The sequence below is a fragment of the Mercenaria mercenaria genome, chromosome 10 (genome assembly GCF_021730395.1).
Source record: "Mercenaria mercenaria strain notata chromosome 10, MADL_Memer_1, whole genome shotgun sequence".
NCBI lineage: Eukaryota > Metazoa > Mollusca > Bivalvia > Venerida > Veneridae > Mercenaria > Mercenaria mercenaria.
This window is the reverse complement of record NC_069370.1, coordinates 1,072,350-1,093,826: the sequence shown is the minus strand read 5'-3', so window position 1 is coordinate 1,093,826 and position 21,477 is coordinate 1,072,350. Positions and strand designations below refer to the sequence as shown.

The window sequence follows — 21,477 nt, the reverse complement described above, 5'->3', positions numbered from 1 at the left end:
AAAGCCAAAAACTGGTACTGTATATACACCACATGTAGTTTAGCTAGTATGATTCATGGACTTGCCAAAAGTTCCAATGTGGTTGATGCCGGAATGAATGCACAAAAAATAACATTCAATCCTTAAATAAATGGCAGATCAGATTAAAAGAAGAACAAGAGCTGTCACTAATGGTGACAAATGCCCCCGAAGCACCCTGACCTTTGACCTGGTGACCCCAAAGTCAGTAAGGGTGGTGTACTCAATAAGTACTATCAGCATGTGAAGCTGGAAGGTCCTGGGTGAAGTGGTTCCCATGTAAAGTGCCTTCATGCAAAAATTTAACGTTGGGCCCTGTGACCTTGACCTTTGACCTGGTGACCCCGAAGTCAGTAGGAGTGGTGTACTCAATAAGTACTATCAGCACGCGAAGTTTGAAGTTCCTGGGTGCAGTGGTTTGCGAGTAAAGTGCCTTCATGCAAAAAGTTAACATTGGCCCCTGTGACCTTGACCTTTGACCTGGTGACCCCAAAGTCAGTAGGGGTGGTGTACTCAATAAGTACTATCAGCATGTGAAGTTTGAAGGTCCTGGGTGCAGTGGTTTGCGAGTAAAATGCCTTCATGCAAAAAGTTAACGTTGGCCCCTGTGACCATGACCTTTGACCTGGTGACCCCAAAGTCAGTAGGGATGGTGTACTCAATAAGTACTATTAGCACGTGAAGTATGAAGGTCCCGGGTGCAGTGGTTCGCAAGTATAGTGCCTTCATGCAAAAAGTTAACGTTGGCCCCTGTGACCTTGACCTTTGACCTGGTGACCCCAAAGTCAGTAGGGGTGGTGTGCTCAATAAGTACTATCAGCATGTGAAGTCTGAAGGTCCTGGGTACAGTGGTTCGCGAGTAAAGTGCCTTCATGCAAAAAGTTAACGTTGTGACGAACTAACTATCTAACTAACGAACGGACGGACAGTTGAAAACTAGTATGCCTCCCTTCGGGGGCATAAAAATACCTGTACTGGATCTCTATTATGTGAAACAATCTTTCCCCAAAAAATCACATTTGTGAAGCATTTTAGCCAGAACTTCCAGAAACATTTAACATACATGTAATAGGTATATTCAAAAATAAAAAAAGAATTATCACAGACAATATAAAAAGTTGATGTCTGTTCACAAAATCTGTACATATATATATCAAAAACGATATACATTTACTAAAACAAAGATCTTAGTATCAACAAGTGTAAATTATTGTATGTGATACATGTATCAAAATAAATAATTAATCTAAAATACACACTTATTAAAATGAATTGGCCTGCCATTAGCTGTTATTAGCACAACTAAACTTATAGTTGTACGAAGGCATATCTCGATGCCAGTATAGACCTAAGAGTGCCTAGTATCCACATGACATTACCATTTAATAGTTGCTTATTAGATATGTTTACCCAATACCCAATATAAAATAACCATGTTACGCAACAAACTTTTTAACCCTTATCATGCTGAACACAATTGATTCTGCCTTTGTGACCAGTGCAGATCATGATCAGCCTGCACGTCCATGCAGTCTGATTAAGATCTGCACTGTTTGCTACTCAGTCAGTATCTTTTTGGTAAGCACCCCTTTTAACAGTTAATGGTTCTGTCCAAATTCAAAGATGGACAAGTTCATTATAGAAATTTGGCAGAGTAAGGGTTAAAGCAATGACACAAAGTAAAATGATGTCAAGAATGACGTTACACGTCATAGGCAATCCAATAATTGGTTATTATGCCCTTTCTAATTATTTGCCTTGGTAAACGGATTCTGTCATTCGCAATTTTGTTACTGTTTATAGTATATAATAATACTTCATTAAGGCATTTAGATTCAAATTAGGCCATTAAATAATAGAAAAGAAATGAAAACCTAAAATTTCACAACACCTCAAATGAGCCGTGCCATGAGAAAACCAACATAGTGGGTTTGCGACCAGCATGGATCCAGACCAGCCTGCGCATCGGTGCAGTCTGGTCAGGATCCATGCTGTTCGCTAATGGTTTCTCCAATTCCAATAGGCTTTGAAAGCGAACAGCATGGATCCTGGCCAGACTGCGCGGATGCGCAGGTTGGTCTGGATCCATGCTGGTCGCAAAGCCACTATGTTGGTTTTCTCATGGCACGGCTCAAATCACAAAATTGTGTAGAACTTATTAGGGAACACATCCTGATATAATAAAGAATATGCAAGAAAAAAGTTATGGTTCTTGGTCTTCTTACTCGTCTATTGAAGACAAAAAAATGTATACAAATTTTCAAAGCAACAGTATTTAAGAAAAGTGAACAAATTACTGACCAAGAAATACCACTTTTCAGATTTAACAGGCACTGTCACTCGACAGCTTGCTTTAAGGCTTGTCAGTAACCAACTTGGTGGCCAACCCCTGTGACTTTTGGATTCAGAGAGAGCGTCTCAATTCAGGTAACATTTTGCATACATTTTCCTCATTTCTGGACATATTTACATAAAATAAAGTGCGTCAAAGACACCAAAATGAGTGCACTCCTTTGTACATAACAAACACACTTTCGCAGTTGGGCGAAGTGTTGCAAAAGTTATGTGCAGTGGAAAGTACTCATTTTGCTGTCTTAGACACTCTCTATCTAATGAAAATCCGTCAAGTAATAATATAAGGAAAATATAGACAAAATGCTCTGTGTGTGTCATGTGGGTTGGCCACCCTTAAAATAGATTTTTTAAGAATAGTTTTATTGTCAAAGTCATGTAAGAGTTATGGGACTTGATGCTGTGATCTTGTTCAACTGCACCAAACATATATGAAGTTTCAACCAAGTACCAGCATTACTTTTAAACAAAGTAAATTTCCTACAAAACCTTAACCTGTCTTTTACAAGTACAACCAGGGGCATAACTCTGCCAAAATACAATTCATAGTTATGGGACATGCACCTGTCACAATAACAACATGTATATTTTTTCCAGTTAAATATTTGCATTGACTTTAGAGAGAGTAATTTATATGCAAAACTTCAATATCCAAGGACGTATAAAAAATTCATGTAAGAGTTATAGGACTTGATGCCGTAACCTATTATTGTAAGAAAGACTACCTTTTTGCTACAATGTGGAATTTGATTTAAAACACAGAATTTCAAAACTTCAGAATATACAATGTAGATTTTGACCAAACTTCTCACAATCATAAATAAACACATTGTCTAATAAGTATGATATGGTAAAATAAAGTGTATACGTCCACATGGTTGCATTGTGATATTTTCCCATAATTGTAAGAAGTTTTAAGTGGAATTATTCAACAAGTGAACTTTTTAATACAATATTTCATCGTTTGAAAAATAACAATGTTGTAATTGATGAATTTGCCAATATGAGCAAGTACAGCAAGTTTCAATTGATTTGTTCGTTTTGTTTTGTTGGGTTTAACGTCGCACCGACACAATCATAGGTCATACGGCGACTTAGTTTCAATTGAATATAATAGGAAATGAAAAGATATCGGACTTCATAAAAAAACTTTAACCAATGCAGATGCCGATACTGTGGGCAAGTTCAGAAGTCCTACTTATTGTTTAAACAGTCCAGCTAAGAAAGGCCATAACTCTGACAGAGAATTATGGGTCTTGACATTCTTATTCTTATGATAATAAATAAGAGTACAGTTTTTTTTAAGAAAAAGTGGACCAAAACAAAAATGTTAGCCAACTCTGATAATCAAGGGTCAATACCTCAAATAAAAAACACTACACACTTTCATACGAGTTTAAATCATTTTTTCCCCATATAGTCTGAAGTCATTTTCCCAATTGTTCTTGAAAAACTGGAAAAAAATATTTACACTCTTATAAAAAAAATTCTCAAGTTCATCCTTATTGATCTACTGTCACAGACCTCAGATGGATCATTCTGTTTTAAGTTTTACTTAAACTAGATGTATGTCCATAGGGCACCCATCCCTGTTACTGTATGCATATTTTTGACTAAGTCAAGGGCCATAACTCTAGTCTGGATGCGTAAAATCCCAGTTAAATCACACTATATGCATATTTTTGACTAAGTCAAGGGCCATAACTCTAGTCTGAATGTGTAAAATCCCAGTTAAAACACACTATATGCATATTTTTGACTAAGTCAAGGGCCATAACTCTAGTCTGAATGTGTAAAATCCCAGTTAAAACACCAGTTGTACAACTTCAAATGCTGAATAACAATCCTGTGAGGTTTAATGCTTCTAGGTCAAATACTTTTTGAGACATGCACAATACAAATTTCAAATCCCACTCAGAAACTTTGGTTGTCAAAAAATCACCAAAGTCCTGAAAATTGTTAAGATCCATGTTAATAGATTAAACCTTAAGAAAACAATTTTCATATAAGGAGCAACAGCACTAACTAATTATTTGGCAACTACATTAGTTCAAATTAAAGCTAACACAATGTCATGTATTCTTAACTAATCAGTCATTAGTAAATTCGTTCTGAGAAGATAATTTTTGATTTAAAGCATCACTCTGATTTTGGCTCTAGATAAAATCACAGCTGTGTTCAAGGATTAATAGCCAGCATCTTTAAGATATTTCACCTGATATTCACAGATTCCAACAGCCTTTCGTTGATGTTGTCCTGTCTTTGTTACAAAAACAACAGCCTTGTTTGAACACGCAACACAACAAAATACTTTTTCACCAGAATTTTTTGAGACAAGGTTACATCCAGTATGTTCACCTTTCAAGCTGTCAATTTTCATGAATGGTACTTTATCCAACTCCAGTTTTTCATCATCTGAAATGGGTTCATCTTTTGCTGCCTTGATCACCGTGGCGATTTCCCTTTGAGAAGCATTAAAGCCAGCAGACTTTGCCCACATATTCCCATCATGGCCGCATATGCATGCTTCATCAGCACCCCTCTTTTGCAATTCCTTTATATGATCATCCCAAGACATCTGAAATTACAAAGAAGGCATATTAAATAAAAAAGTAAAACCATTTTCATTAAGAGTTAAATATTTGTACCATCTAGTACTGGATATTAATAAAGGTACAAATCATGTCGCCAGTATGACATGTTACCAACCTAGTCTATAAATGTTGCTAATATAGTTCATTTAATATGTTACATGACTAGTCAAGTCAAGCTGCTAGTATAGCATGTGCATGTTGCTAGTATAGTATGATCAATTGTTGCCAACCTGGCCAAGTCATGTTGCTAGTATAGCATGTTCATATTGCCAACAAAGTCCAGTCATGTTGCTAGTACGGGTACCTCATGTTTTCAGCCAAGTCCAGTCATTTTGCTAGTAAAGTACCATCATGTTACCAGCCAAGTTCAGTCATGCTGCTAGTATAGTACCCTCATGTCACCAGCCTAGTCCAGTCATGCTGCTAGTATTGCACCCTGATGTTACCAGCCTAGTCTAGTCATGTTGCTAGTATTGTACCCTCATGTTACCAGCCTAGTCCAGTCATGTTACTAGTATAGTACATTCATGTTGCCAACTTGTCCAGTCATGTTGCTAGTATAGTATGTTCATGTTGCCAACTTAATCCAGTCATGTTGCTAGTATAGTTTCCTCATGTTACCAGCCTAGTCCAGTCATGTTGCTAGTATAGTACTCTCATGTTACCAGCTTAGCCTAGACTTGTTACAAGTACAGTACCTGCATTTTACCAGCCTAGTACAGTCATATTACTAGTATAGTACATTCATGTTGCCAACCTAGTCCAGTCATGTTGCTAGTATGGTACATTCATGTTGCCAACTTGTCCAGTCATGTTGCTAGTATAGTATGTTGATGTTGCCAACTTGTCCAGTCATGTTGCTAGTATAGTATCTGGATGTTGCCAACTTGTCCAGTCATGTTGCTAGTATAGTATGTTCATGTTGCCAACTTGTCCAGTCATGTTGCTAGTATAGTATGTTCATGTTGCAAACTTAATCCAGTTGTGGTGCTAGTATAGTACCCTCATTACCACCAACCTAGTTCAGTCATGTTGCTAGTATAGTACGCTCATGTTACAAGACTAGTCAAATCATGTTGCTAGTATACTATGTTCATGATACCAGACTAGCCAAGTCATGATGCTAGTATAGCACATTCATGTTACCAGATTTGTCATGTTGCTTGTATAGTTCATTGCAGTCAATTCTTAAACTGACATGACAAATCCAGTCATGTTGCTAGTATTGTATGCTTATGTTACCAGACTTGCCCAGTCATGTTGCTGATACAATACATTCATGTTACTAGCATAGTCCAGTTATACTGCTGGTAATGTACATTAATGTTACAACCCTAGTCAAGACATGTTGCTAGTGAAGTACATTCATGTTATTAGACTAGTCAATGCATTTTGCAAATGTAGTACATTCATGTTATCAGACCAGTCAACACATGTTCCTATTGTAGTAAATTCATCTTATCAACCTAGTCAATTCATACTGCTAGTATAGTTCATTCATGTTGCCATATTTGTCTAGTCATGTTGCTAGTAGAGAACATTCCTTTTGCCAACTGAATTCAGTCAGATCACTAGTATAGCATGTCTATGTTGCTAATTAAGTCCAGTCATGCTGCTAATGAAGTACATTCATGCTGCCAACTTAGTCCAGTCATGTTGCTTGTATAGTATGTTCATGTTGCCAACTTAGTCCAGTCTTGTTGCTAGCATCATTCATATTGCCAATTAAGTCCAGTCATGTTGCTTATATAGCAGTCTTGTTGCTAGCATAGTTCATATTGCCAATTTAGTCCAGTCATGTTGCTAGTATAGCATGTTCATGTTGCAAACTTAGTCCCATCATGTTACTAGTATATATTGTTAATATTGCCGATTAAGTCCAGTCATGTTGTTAGTATAGTAAGTTCATGTTGTCAACTAAGTCCAGTCTTGTTGCTTGTATTTTTCATATTGTCAGTTAAGTCCAGTCATGTTGCTAATATAGAGCATGTTCATGTTGCCAACTTAGTCTAGTCATGTTGCTAGTACACAGTCGAATACCGTTACCTCGATGATTCAAGGGACTGTAAAAATTGCATCGACGTATTCGAAGTTCGACGTAACGATATCGACTGTCTGGGACTACTTTGTACTTGTGTCGGACGTCTATATTGTCATTATATCTAAATTAATGCATTTTTTCAGAGAGTTTGAAAGGGGAAAGAAATAATATAAAACATAAATACGATTTTAATTTTATTGACAAATAAATCATCTTAATTAAATACATACATACAACTTTTTAATTTTTCAAAATATACATTTAAGGCGTAAAAAAAAAATTGTTTGTTTCCGGTATCCCGACCTACCCTAATTTTTTGGCCCGACCCTAAATGTTTTTATGACCATGGAGAATATTTTTTTCAACTTTTTAACAAAAAGATGCAAAACTGCACTTTTTGTGCTTTAAACATGGCCAGTGATGTTAGAAATCAACTTACTGATGCTCTAAAGGCATAACCCCCTTATTTGTAATCATTTTTTGACAAAAAATAATTTCCAAAAAGTCTCCCTTAATAAAAAAAAAAAATCCCCCCAAAAAAAATTTTCCGACCTACCTACCCTAATTTTTTTTAGCATGTTACCGGAAACAAAGAATTTTTTTTTTTAGGCCTAAACAGTAGCATTTTTATTCCTTTCCGAAACAAGTCTGAATGCAGTGGTAATGTTCCTGACTGAGTAGTTATTTTGACTGTGCTTCGATAACGAAAATTTGCCAGTTAAATACGCATATTGTTACTCAATCCTAAATGGCAGATTTTTACTCCGTCAAACAGAAAATGTTTCATCCAAATTAGTTGTTATATTCGAAAACAGCTTTGCTGCTTGCACGCTGTTCCATAAGACTAATTATTGGGAATTAAATGCAAACTTTCTGACATTTAGATTGGATTAAAGATTAAATAACAAACAAAACAAACACACAAACTAACTTGAATATAATTAATACATCGCCGGATAACAATAAGTTGATTTTCACACCTTAAAATAACATGGATATTTTTTGACAAGCTGTGATATCGAAGAAACCAGGTGTAAAAACAGTACAGGTAGGTTGACAGGACTGAAAAATCTCATCCAGCTAAACAAAATATCGAGCTAATGATAAATAATTACATTAAGATAAATAGGGAAAAATCGGGACCGACTCAAACACATCGTGCTAACCGGAGTATCGAGCTTACCGATATCAAGGTAACGATATTCAACTGTATATCATTCATGTTGCCAACTTAATCCAGGCATGTTGCTAGTATATATCGTTCATATTGCCAATTAAGTCCAGTCATGTTGCCAGTATATTATATCGTTCACACTGCCAACTTAGTCCAGTTGCTTAGTCATGTTGCAAGTATATTTCGATTATGTTGCCAACTTAGTCATATTGCTAGTATAGCATGTTCATGTTGCCAGCTTAGTTCAGTTATAATGCTAATATAGTACCCTCATGTTACCATCCCAGTCTAGTCATGTTGCTAGTATAGTACTCTCATGTTACCAGCTGAGTCAATTCTTGTTGCTAGTATAAAAGCCTCATGGTACAAGCCTAGTCAATTCATGTTGCTAGTATAGTACTCTCATGCTACCTGCCTAGTCCAGTCATGTTTCTAGTATAGTACTCTCATGTTACCAGCTGAGTCTAGTCCTGTTGCTAGTATAGAACCCTCATGGTACCAGCCTAGTCCATTCATGTTGCTAATATAGTACCCTCATGTTACCAGCCTAGTCCAGTCATGCTGCTAGTATAGTACGCTCATGTTACCAGTCTAGTCCAGTCATGCTGCTAGTATAGTATGCTCATGTTACCAGCCTAGTCCAGTCATGCTGCTAGTATAGTATGCTCATGTTACCAGCCTAGTCCAGTCATGCTGCTAGTATAGTATGCTCATGTTACCAGCCTAGTCTAGTCATGTTGCTAGTATAGTACTCTCATGTTACCAGCTGAGTCTAGTCATGTTGCTAGTATAGAACCCTCATGGTACCAGCCTAGTCCATTCATGTTGCTAATATAGTACCCTCATGTTACCAGCCTAGTCCAGTCATGCTGCTAGTATAGTATGCTCATGTTACCAGCCTTGTCAAATCATAATGCTAGTATAGTATGTTCATGTTACCAGACTAGTCATCTTGCGTGTATAGTACATTGAAATCAATAGACAATTCCAGTCATGTTGCTATATAGTATAGTATGCTTATGTTACCAGACTAGCCCAGTCATGTTACTTTCATAGTCCAGTTATGTTGCTAGTAATGTACATTCATGTTATAAGCCTAATCCAGTCATGTTGCCAGTGAAGTACATTCATGTTATCAACCTAGTCCATACATGTTGCTAGTATGGTTCAATTCATGTTACCAGACAAGTCATGCTGCCAGCTCAGTCCATTAACATTGCTAGTATGGCATGTTAATGTTACCAGGCTAAGTAATGTTGCTAGTCTAGTTCATTCATTTTTCTAGGCTAGTTGTGTTGCTAGTAAAGCTCATTCATGTTACCAGACTTGTCATGCTGCCAGCTCAGTCCATTAATGTTGCTAGTATTGTATGTTATGTTGCCATCTCAATACAGTCATGTTGCTAGTAAAGTATGTTCATGTTACCAGCCTATTCTAGTCATGTCACCAGCCTAGTCCAGTGCTGCCAGTTGTAAGCCAAGTTCAATCATGTTGCCAGCCTCACCTATACAAGTCATCAGCCTAGTTCAGTCATGTTGCCAGTCTTGTTCAGTCATGTTGCCAACAAGTCAAAATGACAGGAGACAGCCACACCTAACCCCAGAAAATATTGTATGTGTGTGAAGCAACTGAGAAACATCCATCTTTCTGTTAAATTTGTATTATGCCTCACTGATGTTCTGTCAGAGGTCACTGGGTATGTAAACTTTCAGTGTCAAGTATCTTGACCTTTGACCAACAGGTTCCAAAATGTAGTCGTCATTATTTGGCTACTGTATGCCCATTTATTTATTTATTCATTTATTTATTTGGGTTTTATGGCGCACCAACACAGTATAGGTTATGCCCAATTTTTCTGCAGTTATTGATGTAAAACTACTTTAAGCCCCATGGCCACTGTTATCTTGACCTTTGACTATGTGACCTTAATAAGTAAAGAGGTAATATTTTGAATACTAACGGTCTTTTGCCAAGTACAAAGCTTTGTGAGAACAGGCAAAAGCATTTTCTATTTACAGATCGGCAGTTGTTCGAAGTCACAAGGCCATAATCTACAGGTCTGGGATTCAGTCAGAAATCAAAATCCTGAAAATCTACATTCTCAAACCTGAAATCCCCATTTTCAATAGAATTATATAGGGAAATTCTGACAGTCAAAAGCCTGAAATCAAGACCAGTCCTGAAAAATCCCAGGCCTGAATCCACTGACCACAGGAGATCATCTTAATCAATTTATTTATTTATTTGGGTTTTACGGCGCACCAACACAGTATAAATTATATGGCGCCAAACACGACTACAAATTTTGGTTCCACATCATCTTAATCAAAGCACTGTAGTACTGATGGGGTGATTTTCATCTTAAAACTTGATGGCAAAAACTCCAGATCCCAGACTGCTCAGTCAGACATACTGTAAAATCATTTAATTTCATGGGCATGAAATTTCGTGGTTTTGGTAAAAACGGCAATTTCATGGTGATATGTTTGTGGATTTAAACTTTTGAACATAAAATAAATGGGAATTTTACTTGTTCGTTTAGGATTAAATTTCATGGATTGACTCAGCCACGAAATTTAGTCCCCCGCGAATATTAATGATTTTGCAGTACTTATTTATGTATGTGGTCTTGTCATTCCACACACGTCCATTACACTTGACATTGCTGAAGGAAATATGGAGATCGTGATACAATGCTAGAGCGTTCGCTGTATAAACAGTCTCTGTTAGTGGACAAAGTCGTTTTATAGACTTGCAAGCATACAACAGCTATCACCAAATGTGGTTAATACACCAGAACACTTCATTGTCAAGATGACATTCCCCTCAAAACCAATAGCTGTCCAATGACAAAGTGCTAAACTACTTGAAGCCTTTCCACCTGAAACTACTCAAGTAAAGTTGAAAAAGGGGCATAACTTTACTAAAATGTAAGCCAGGTTTATGAAATTTGCCAAATGAGGTCATCCAATTATGCCAAGGTGTGAAGTATCTGAAAACGTTTGGTCAAGTAATTCCTGAGAAATATGCTTACATATTATATTGCAACGAAATTTCTATGTTAAGAAGGGGCATAATAACGACAATATAATTGCTGGAGATATATTCTTGCATGCAGTCACCTCATTCTGCTGAAGTCATGTATTACTTTAGAAAGCAGTTGGCCAAGCAGTTTTTGTGAAACCTGATTACATGCAAAACCTAAATCAAAATATCTAAGTTAAAACGTAGCATAATTTTGACATAAAATATACATTACTTGTCCCATGAGCTCAACTCATGATGCTGAAGACCTGCAATTCTTTTGTAACTGTGAAAGTAGTTAAAACTATAGAAGGGATAGGGACATCATCCAATGATTAATTGGAATCCATTAGATGTTTGTTTGTGTTTAACGCCATTTTTCAACAGCATTTCTTTTATGTAACGGCGGGCAGTTAACCTAACCAGTGTTCCTGGAATCTGTACAAGTACAAACATGTTCTCCGGAAGTAACTGCCAACTTCCCCTTGTTACAGAGAATATATGTCCCGCCAGGGGATCAAACTCACGACTCCGTGATCCATAGATCTGCGCTCTCCCTATTGAGCTGAGCGGGTGGGCTCAGAATCTATTTGAACATGTGGAACTAGTTTGTTCCATAACTTGGACAGGAATGCCTTTCGGGCAACCACCTTTGTCCAACCCTTTTTAAAAAAAATACTTTTAAGCATATCTACAATTCGTGGTGACCAATGTTTACTAAGTTTCATTGGAATCTGTTCTTTTTGCAACAGACTGATAGTATCACCAACCAACTAACTGTAAGATGACTCCACTATATCTTCTAAATTTTGTTTGTGGGGAGTACAATTAAAACAAGACACCTGTAAATTCCATAAAAACAAGTTTTTCTGCTAATAACCATTTTTCCCCTAGAGAGAACTGAAGCACTAGCTTCCAAAATATGTACACTTAAAAAGGTACTATAGACCAACATCCAACCCCTCTCAGCCACAGTGGAACTTCGCAACAGGTGGTAAAGTACACCATTTAGGAATGGTGACCATTTATTTACTTGTCTTATAGACCAACATCCAACCCCTCCCAGCCACAGTGGAACTTCGCAACAGGTGGTAAGGTACACCATTTAGGAATGGTGACCATTTATTTACTTGTATTATATGTAAACTCGGCCTTGGTTTTCCAATAAGCTTCTTATAGACCAAATTTCATTTCAATATTCAAAATGAAATCATAAAGTTACTGAAATTAAAATTTCTATTTTTAGTAATAATGACCCCAGATGAAATTTCAACCTTTGTTGTTGTTTTTTACAAGCTATCTACAGACTGTTTCATTTCAATATAATAATCCACACAAAATTTACTGAAAAGAAAACCCTTTCTATTTCAATGTTGACCTTGATCTTGACAACACTGGCCCCATAAGCAAGGTTATAGTATAAGTTTCATTTTAATATACATCAATCCAAACTGAAGTTAATGGAATGGACACTTGACTTTATAGACCTCATAATCAATCATATCCCTGGTACTGATATAAGCTTACTGTGGTTGAAATTTCATCCAGTTCATTTAATCCTAATGAAAATTATTACATAGACACGTTTTTTTCCTATTTTAGTAATGGTGACCTTGATCCAATACAAAATTCCAACCAGGGTGATTTATACACTAAGTTTTATTTAAAATAGAAGAATCTGTCAAAGTTCATTTAGCCGGAAAGAAAATATTTAATGTTAAAGCAGAAATATTCGCTAGGGTTTAATTTTCGCTATATTCGCGAGGCTCTACATCTAGCGAAAATTAATCCTCGCGTAAATATTCACCATTAATATAATTCTTATTCAAGCAGGACACCATTTTTACAATTTCATGAATATTTAATGTCCCGACATACTCAAAATTTCAAATTCGCGAAATTTTGACCCAGCGAAAATATGTCCTTTTACAGTATGCAAAAATAGGCTTGCTTATAATAACATCATCAAAGTTTGGCTGTAAGTAAAATTTGTGTAAAGATATATATAGGACAACTTTAATACGCTAGCCCAATCTTCACACACGGAGATACAAGAATAGTTCACAATCTGCAGCTTTCCTTTCAACTTTAATCAAACATCAATGCATTTTTTATGCTTTTCAAGAAACTTAGAGAAAAACAGTGAGAACATTTTAAAACGAAAAACTCAAATCATACACAGGATGTTCTGACAATAATGGCACAAATATAAACATAATTAACACATTTAGGACAGAAATTCATAACTTTTATGTTTGTTCAGAATGTTTCTGCTATAGGAAGACAGTATTTCATAAAGAAGATATCTATGTACCGGTACAATAAATATAGCAATGGAACGAGTAAAAAAAGAAGCTCTGTGCAGTTGTCATTCTTCATCCCAAATCAGTCTGTGATTCTAAACAACATCCAATCACCCAGTTATGTCTTCATCATGTTTGAATGTTTCCGTCTTTAAAGCTCAGAGAAAAGTCTTTGTTGAACAATTCTTTCTATGGTATGTGTTTTTTCAGTTTACAGCACGTAGTTTGATATAAAGTTGAAATTACACGAATCTTAATCTTTTATGTCACATGACTTTGTAGTGCCTTAGTAACAGAACAAATGAATAAATTCCTTTGTATTATGAACTTAAAAGTTTTGTTCTTTCCTAACACATTTTAGACAACCAATGATTACAAGTCATATGAGTATTGTTTGTATATTGTGTTTTAATAATTCAAGTAAAAATCTGACATTTCCTCAATACGGAAAAGCCACCCCCCCACCCACAACACTCCCTTCAAATATCTTAAATCCATAATACTGTGCATCATCTCTGTTCCATGATAAAAACCTACTTTGTGTTTGAATGCTGAAGTAGTATTTTGAATGATCTGTGAATAACTAAATAAATTCTAAAATATTTCAACAAAAGTAATTGCATTTATATGTTTGTTCATTTCTTTCTTAAAGTCTAAAATGAGAAATTTAAATGTATAACTTTAATATAACACTAATCGCAGATTACCCGCATATAATGAACTGATCATACTTTATGTACACTTTATGAACGATGCTGAATTCTCTCTAATATCCTATTCCTTTCAAATAGTTCTTATATTTATCTAGATAGTCTCTTGACGCTCCTGCTACCGAGGCCTGTGACACTCCCACGATTACTCCCTTCGTTGTCTGGCAGACATTACAAACATATTTTTCCTCGCCGCCTAACGATAATACTGTTAAAAGTCCATCCTCAGCCGGACTCCTGAACATGTACTTCGTTCCACATATCGTAATACTTTCGCCACCAATGTCCTTTCCTTGAACAAGCTTAATCAATCGACCTATTTCTGGCTGTGTCGGGTTGAAAGCGCTGGATTTTGCCCATGGATTTCCGTCCATTCCAAAAAGTCCTGCCATCTTCATACCTGGACCATTCATCAGGCTCTCAACGTGTGTGTTCCAACTCATTGCGGGTAGTCACTGAAAACAGTTGTAAAATTTGTTACTCGAAATTGTTACGAAAAAACATGGGATGCAATGAAATCTTAACTTTCTATGTTGCTGGAACATCAGCAGGAGCAAAGAAATACAAGAGGGCCATGAGGCCCTGTATCGCTCACCTGACCTACGAATCATCAAGATTAACATTCTGGCCAAATTTCATTAAGATATGGTCATAAATGTGGCCTCTACAGTGAAAACTAGCTTTTTCTTTGATTTGACCTGGTGACCTAGTTTTTGACCCTACATGACCCAGATTCAAACTTGACCTTGAGATCATCAAGATTAAAATTCTGACCAAGTTTCATGAAGATACAGTCTACAGTGTTAACAAGCTTTTCCTTTGATTTGACCTGGTGACCTAGTTTTTGATCCCAGATGACCCAATATCGAACTGGTCCAAGATTTTATTAAGGGTAAGATTCTGACCAAGTTTCATTAAGATTGGGCCAAAATTGTGACCTCTAGAGTATTAACAGTCAAATTGTTGACGACGACGGATGGACAACAGACGTCGACAGACACAGGGCAATCACAAAAAACTGAAGAAACTAGAGCTATCACTAAAGGTGATGAATGTACCCCCCGCATGCACTGACACAGTGCATTGCAATCTGACGCACACAAGATTGCATAATTATGTGGACTGTATGTATATAGACTGTATGTATACAGTATAGTAACAAACTAGAGCTATCACTAAAGGTGATGAATGTACCCCCCACATGCACTGACACAGTGCATTGCAATCTGACGCACACAAGATTGCATAATTATGTGGACTGTATGTATATAGACTGTATGTATACAGTATAGTAACAAAAAACAAAGTCCCATAACTATGCAGAATATTTATCTAAAAGAATGTAACATGCACCATGCACAACTAGGGTTGGTACTGATCACTTGTGTGAAGTTTCATTAAATTGTGTCAAGGGGATGAGGAGAGATGGTGCGCACAAGATTGTGTCTATGTATATAGTATAGTTAAAAAAAAAAAAAAGTCCCATAACTCTGCAATGTTTTTTTTTTAAAAGAACCTAACATGCCCCATGCACAACTACTGTTGGTACTGATCACTTGTGTGAAGTTTCATTAAATTGTGTCAAGGGGATGAGGAGAGATGGTGCGCACAAGATTGTGTCTATGTATATAGTATAGTAACAACAAGAGCGCCGCCAAGCAGGGCAATATACGCCCGAAGGCTTACATCATAGGATGGGAGCAAAATTTTAAGAATTTGACTGTTGTAGCCCCAAACGACTGGAACAACAAAAGGAAAACTTCAAAAAACAAATCTAAGTCCACAAAAAAAATATTCAAAGTCTACAAAAAAATCCTTATCAGGTACAAGTATGTAAAAATACACCTTAAAATTAGAGGTACCATCCATGTTGTACCACAGAAAAGTGGTCTCGGTTTTTCCCTACGGCCAATAATAAAAAAGTTTCAAAATAAGCTATTTATAGTAACATAAAAGGGAAGTAATTCCAAAAAAAAAAAAATATTGTAAGTACAAAAATGAGATCTGCCAAATAAAAACAAGAGCACTGCAATGCAGAGCAATATACACAAAGCAAAGTCATATATGACCTTTGACCCTTAAGTGTGACCTTGACCTTGAAGCAAGTCATCCGGAGCATGCGCTCTGCACATTGTTACAATGTGGTGAACATTTCTGCCAAGTTTCTTTGAAATCCTTCCAGCAGTTCAAGAGTTACAGAGCGGACACGAAACAAACTGATATGACTTTTGACCCCTAAGTGTGACCTTGACCTTGAAGCAAGTCATCACGAACATGCGCTCTGCACGTCGTCTTGGTGTGGTGAACATTTGTGTCAAGTTTCTTTGAAATCCTTCAAGGGGTTCAAGAGTTACAGAGCGGACACGAAACAAACTGATATGACTTTTGACCCCTAAGTGTGACCTTGACCTTGAAGCAAGTCATCCGGAACATGCGCTCTGCACGTCGTCTTGGTGTGGAGAACATTTGTGTCAAGTTTCTTTGAAATCCTTCAAGGGGTTCAAGAGTTACAGAGCGGACACGAAACAAACTGATATGACCTTTGACTCCTAAGTGTGACCTTGACCTTGAAGCGAGACATCCAAAACATGCGCTCTGCACATCGTCTCAATGTAGTGAACATTTGTGTAAAGTTTCCTTAAAATCCTTCAAGGGGTTCAAGAGTTACAGAGCGGACACAAAATTGTTAACGGACAGACACAAAATTGCTAACGGACAGACGGACACCAGCGTCATAACATAATACGTCCCTTCGGGCGTATAAAAAAACAAAGTCCCATAACTCTGCAATTTTTTTTTCTAAAAGAACCTAACATGCCCCATGCACAACTACTGTTGGTACTGATCACTTGTGTGAAGTTTCACTAAATTCTGTCAAGGGGATAAGGAGAGATGGTGCGCACAAGATTGCGTCTACTGACAGACGGACAGACAGACAGACAACCTGAAACCAGTATACCCCCCCTTACAACTTTGTTGTCGGGGGGTACAAAAACAAAGTCCCATAACTATGCAGAATATTTATCTAAAAGAATGTAACATGCACCATGCACAACTAGGGTTGGTACTGATCACTTGTGTGAAATTTCATTAAATTGTGTGCAAGGGTTTGGTAGATTAGGCACGCACAAGATTGCATAAGCAGACTGTATGTACATAGTATGTTAACAAGAAACAAAGTCCCATAACTATGCAATTTTTGTCGCTGAAAGAACCTAACATGCCCCATGCACAACTACTGTTGTTACTGATCACTTGTGTGAAGTTTCATTAAATTGTGTCAAGAGGATGAGGAGAGATGGTGCGCACAAGATTGTGTCTATGTATATAGTATAGTAACAAAAAAACAAAGTCCCATAACTCTGCAATTTTTTTTTCTGAAAGAACCTAACATGCCCCATGCTACTGATCACTTGTGTGAAGTTTCATTAAATTGTGTCAAGGGGATGAGGAGAGATGGTGCGCACAAGATTGTGTCTATGTATATAGTATAGTAACAAAAAAACAAAGTCCCATAACTCTGCAATTTTTTTTTCTAAAAGAACCTTACATGCCCCAGGCACAACTACTGTTGGTACTGATCACTTGTGTAAAGTTTCACTAAATTCTGTCAAGGGGATAAGGAGAGATGGTGCGCACAAGATTGCGTCTACGGACAGACAACCTGAAACCAGTATACCCTCCCTTATAACTTTATTGTCGGGGGGGTACAATAATTAAAAGTTTTTGATTAAACAAAGAATTTACCTTGAACACAAAATTAATGGTCTATGTTAATAATTTTACCAAGTGTATCTCTTGAAAAGTTCAAATCTGATCACAAACTTTTATCATCATCAAAATTTTATATCCTATATCAGGCTTGTACAAAATAATCTAGTGGTAACAGGTTATAGCTAAACTGACATCTTCAGATATTATAATATATTCTAACACCACCAGCAAATAATCTAAATACATGTAGAGCAAAATCTATCTCGGGTTATTCTGCAATAACCCACGCGTGTGCAATGACGTCATCCGATCCAGGTGCGTAGTATAGTCGTAAAAAGTTTTTTTAACACTGTTGATACTAGTATGCCTTGTTAGAATCGAAAAAGCAAGTTCCCAAGAGTGATTTGTCGTAGAATAATCCGAGTTTTCGTTCTATGTGAAACAATATGTCACTCAGGCCTATGGCCTTCGTGGTATATTCTTACGCATAAGAACTCAAAACACGGGTTATTCTACGATAAACCACACTTGGGAACTTATTATTTCTTAATTATATGTATTAGAGCATTGTATTATAAAGCAACAATTATTTTGTTAGTCATCTACAGTACAGATGAATCTGCAAGTATGAGATCAGTGAGTGTACCTGTGCATTTTATCTTGATAGATAATAATCAGTCACACTGAATCACTATCAAACTATAAAGATATCTAGAGTCAGTGTGGTTAGTAGGTAATATAGTTAAGGTAGTCGATCCATAATTCAGCAATTTCAATGTGATATAGTTTTATCATCCGTTATTTTGGCATTCTTCAGCCCTAATGTAGCTCATGGGAGCAACAGTTTCCGTAACAACCGGAAAATGCCAAAATCACCTTCGATAAAAATTTAGAGAACAGAAATTATCAACTGTCATTACAGGTTCACTACCTTAAGACACTGCGTCTAACCAGTATAAGTGTTGTGCAGTCAAGGCAGAATCAGACTGAAGTGATATATTAAAGGCGTACGCTAGAATTCGTGGCGCAATTTTCCCCAATAATAGAACCTCGTCAAACTTTGGATATTGAAGGACAATCATCAGTTTTGGTAAAGTGCTGTTTTCAAGGGCAGATAACTCTTTTTCAGTACTGGTGACCTATGACTTTTACTGCATATTTTGGTTTCTTAGCTGATTGTCCTTCAATATCCAAAGTTTGAAGAAATTCTATAACTGGGAAAATTTTCACCCATCTCATACACAGGGAATTCTAGCATACGCCTTTAAAAGCATTTCTTAGATGACTGTCCTTCAAAGTTTGAAGAAATTCTATTATTGGGAAAATTTTCACCCATCTCATACACAGGGAATTCTAGCGTACGCCTTTAAAAGCATTTCTTGGCGTAAATTTTTCCCACTCACATTAAAAATATTGTTTCCAAATCAATAATCTGGAGATACTAAATAACATTCTGATTGCGCTGTTGAAGTTGCTGCATAAGGCGTATGTTTAACTGCAAATAAGTGTTACTGGTTGGACAGGGCGAAATACAGAAAATTGTTAAGAACTAGTGTAACAGAAAAATAGCAACATCACTTCAACACCAAGAGGATTTTTTCTATTGTTAGTAATGACATTACATAAGTTCATCACAAATGAGGTATCAAGTGTTACAGAGAGACTGTTGTGCTGAGAAGTTTTGCCAAACAAGATGTCTTACTACTTGAATTGCCTTGTAATGAAGATAGCAAAGTAGAAAAATCTCCTATCCAACAAGAAAATTGGTTGCATTCCGGAAGATCTTTGTCTTGTAAATGGAAAATTCAAAGTTAACACCATTACTAAGTCAGAAAATACCACTCAAAAATTTCTCTTGTAACTAAAGCTTATCCAAATGGGCCAAGTCCTTTGTAACTTAAAGACGCTCGCTGCAGTTTCTTGTATGAGAGATGGGGCAAAAAGTTTCCAATAATAGAATTTGTTCAAACTTTGTATATGAACACAGTCTCATGTTAGAAACAGAACAAGAGGGCCATGATTGCCCTGTATCACTCACCTGACCTACTGACCTAAAGATCATCAAGATTAACATCCTGACCAAGTTTCATTAAGATATGGTCATAAATGTGGCCTCTAAAGTGTTAACTAGCTTTTCCTTTTATTTGACCTGTTGACCTAGTTTTTGAACCCACATGACCCAGATTCAAACTTGACCTAAAGATCATCAAGATGAACATTCTTACTAAGTTTCATGAAGATACAGTCATAAATGTGCCCTCTAGAGTGTTAACAAGCTTTTCCTTTCATTTGACCCAGTGACCTAGTTTTTGACCCCACATGACCCAGATTCGAACTTAAATATCATCAAGGTTAACATTCTGACCATGTTTCATGAAGATAGTCATAAATATGGCCTCTAGAGTGTTAACAAGCTTTTCTTTTGATTTGACCTAGTGACCTAGTTTTTACCCACCTGTCCCAGATTTGAACGTGACCTATAAATCATTAAGATTAACATTCTGACCAAGTTTCATTAAGATATGTTCATAAATGTGGCCTCTACAGTGTTAACTAGCTTCTCCTTTGATTTGACCTGGTGACCTGGTTTTTGATCCTACATGACCCAGATTCAAACTGGACCTTGAAATCATCAAGATTAACATTCTGACCAGGTTTCCTGAAGATAAAATCATAAATGTGGTCTCTACAGAGTTAACAAGCTTTTCCTTTGATTTGACCTGGTGACCTAGATTTTGACCCCAGATGACCCAATATCAAATTCGTCCAAGATTTTATTGAGGTAACATTCTGACTAAGTTTCATTAAGATTGGGCCAAAATTGTGACCTCTAGAGTGTTAACAAGCTTTTCCTTTGATTTGACCTGGTGACCTAGTTTTTAACCCCAGATGTTCCAATATCAAACTTGTCCAAGATTTTATTAAAGGTAACATTCTGACCAAGTTTCATTAAGATTGGGCCAAAATTGTGACCTCTAGAATGTTAACAAGCTTTTCCTTTTATTTGACCTGGTGACCTAGTTTTTGAACCCAGATGACCCAATATCGAACTCGTCCGAGATTTTATTGAGGGTAAAATTCTGACCAAGTTTCATTAAGATTGGGCCAAAATTGTGACCTCTAGAGTGTTAACATGCTTTTCCTTTGATTTGACCTGGTGACCTAGTTTTTGACCCCAGATGACCCAATATCAAATTCATCCAAGATTTTATTGAGAGTAACATTCTGACCAAGTTTCATTAAGATTGGGCAAAAATTGTGACCTCAAATTGTTGACGGCGACGGACGGACGACGGACACAGGGCGATCACAAGCTCACCTTTGAGGTATTTTTTTGCAAAAACAATCATAGGTCACCATGCTTGTTTAGGAGTTATCTGCCCTTAAAACTGGCTTTTTCCTCAAATTTGCAAATTCAAGGGCAGATAACTCCTGAACAAGCATGGTGACCTTCAATTTTTTTTTCTTCATAATTTTGTTTCTAACATGATACTGTGTTCATATACTAAGTTTGAACAAATCCTATTATTGGGATTTTTTTACCCAA

The 21,477-nt window shown here is 36.7% G+C and overlaps 1 protein-coding gene and 1 long non-coding RNA gene across 2 annotated transcripts in view; both read right to left on the bottom strand.

Annotated features, from left to right (window-relative positions):
* Positions 1 to 4,555: 4,555 nt before the first annotated feature.
* On the bottom strand, positions 4,556 to 8,695 carry LOC123560992 (profilin-like). The gene is made up of 2 exons (XM_053516651.1): positions 8,624 to 8,695; positions 4,556 to 4,948 (listed from the first exon to the last, which is right to left on the bottom strand). The coding sequence occupies exons 1-2, from the start codon at positions 8,693 to 8,695 to the stop codon at positions 4,556 to 4,558; spliced, it is 465 nt and encodes a 154-aa protein (XP_053372626.1).
* A 4,577-nt stretch (positions 8,696 to 13,272) lies between these two features.
* LOC123559944 (uncharacterized) overlaps positions 13,273 to 21,477 on the bottom strand; it is a 39,802-nt gene continuing 31,597 nt past the window's right edge. The window contains exon 2 of the long non-coding RNA XR_006688070.2: positions 13,273 to 14,671. This is a non-coding gene — a long non-coding RNA (uncharacterized LOC123559944). The remainder of the gene's footprint in view (positions 14,672 to 21,477) is intronic.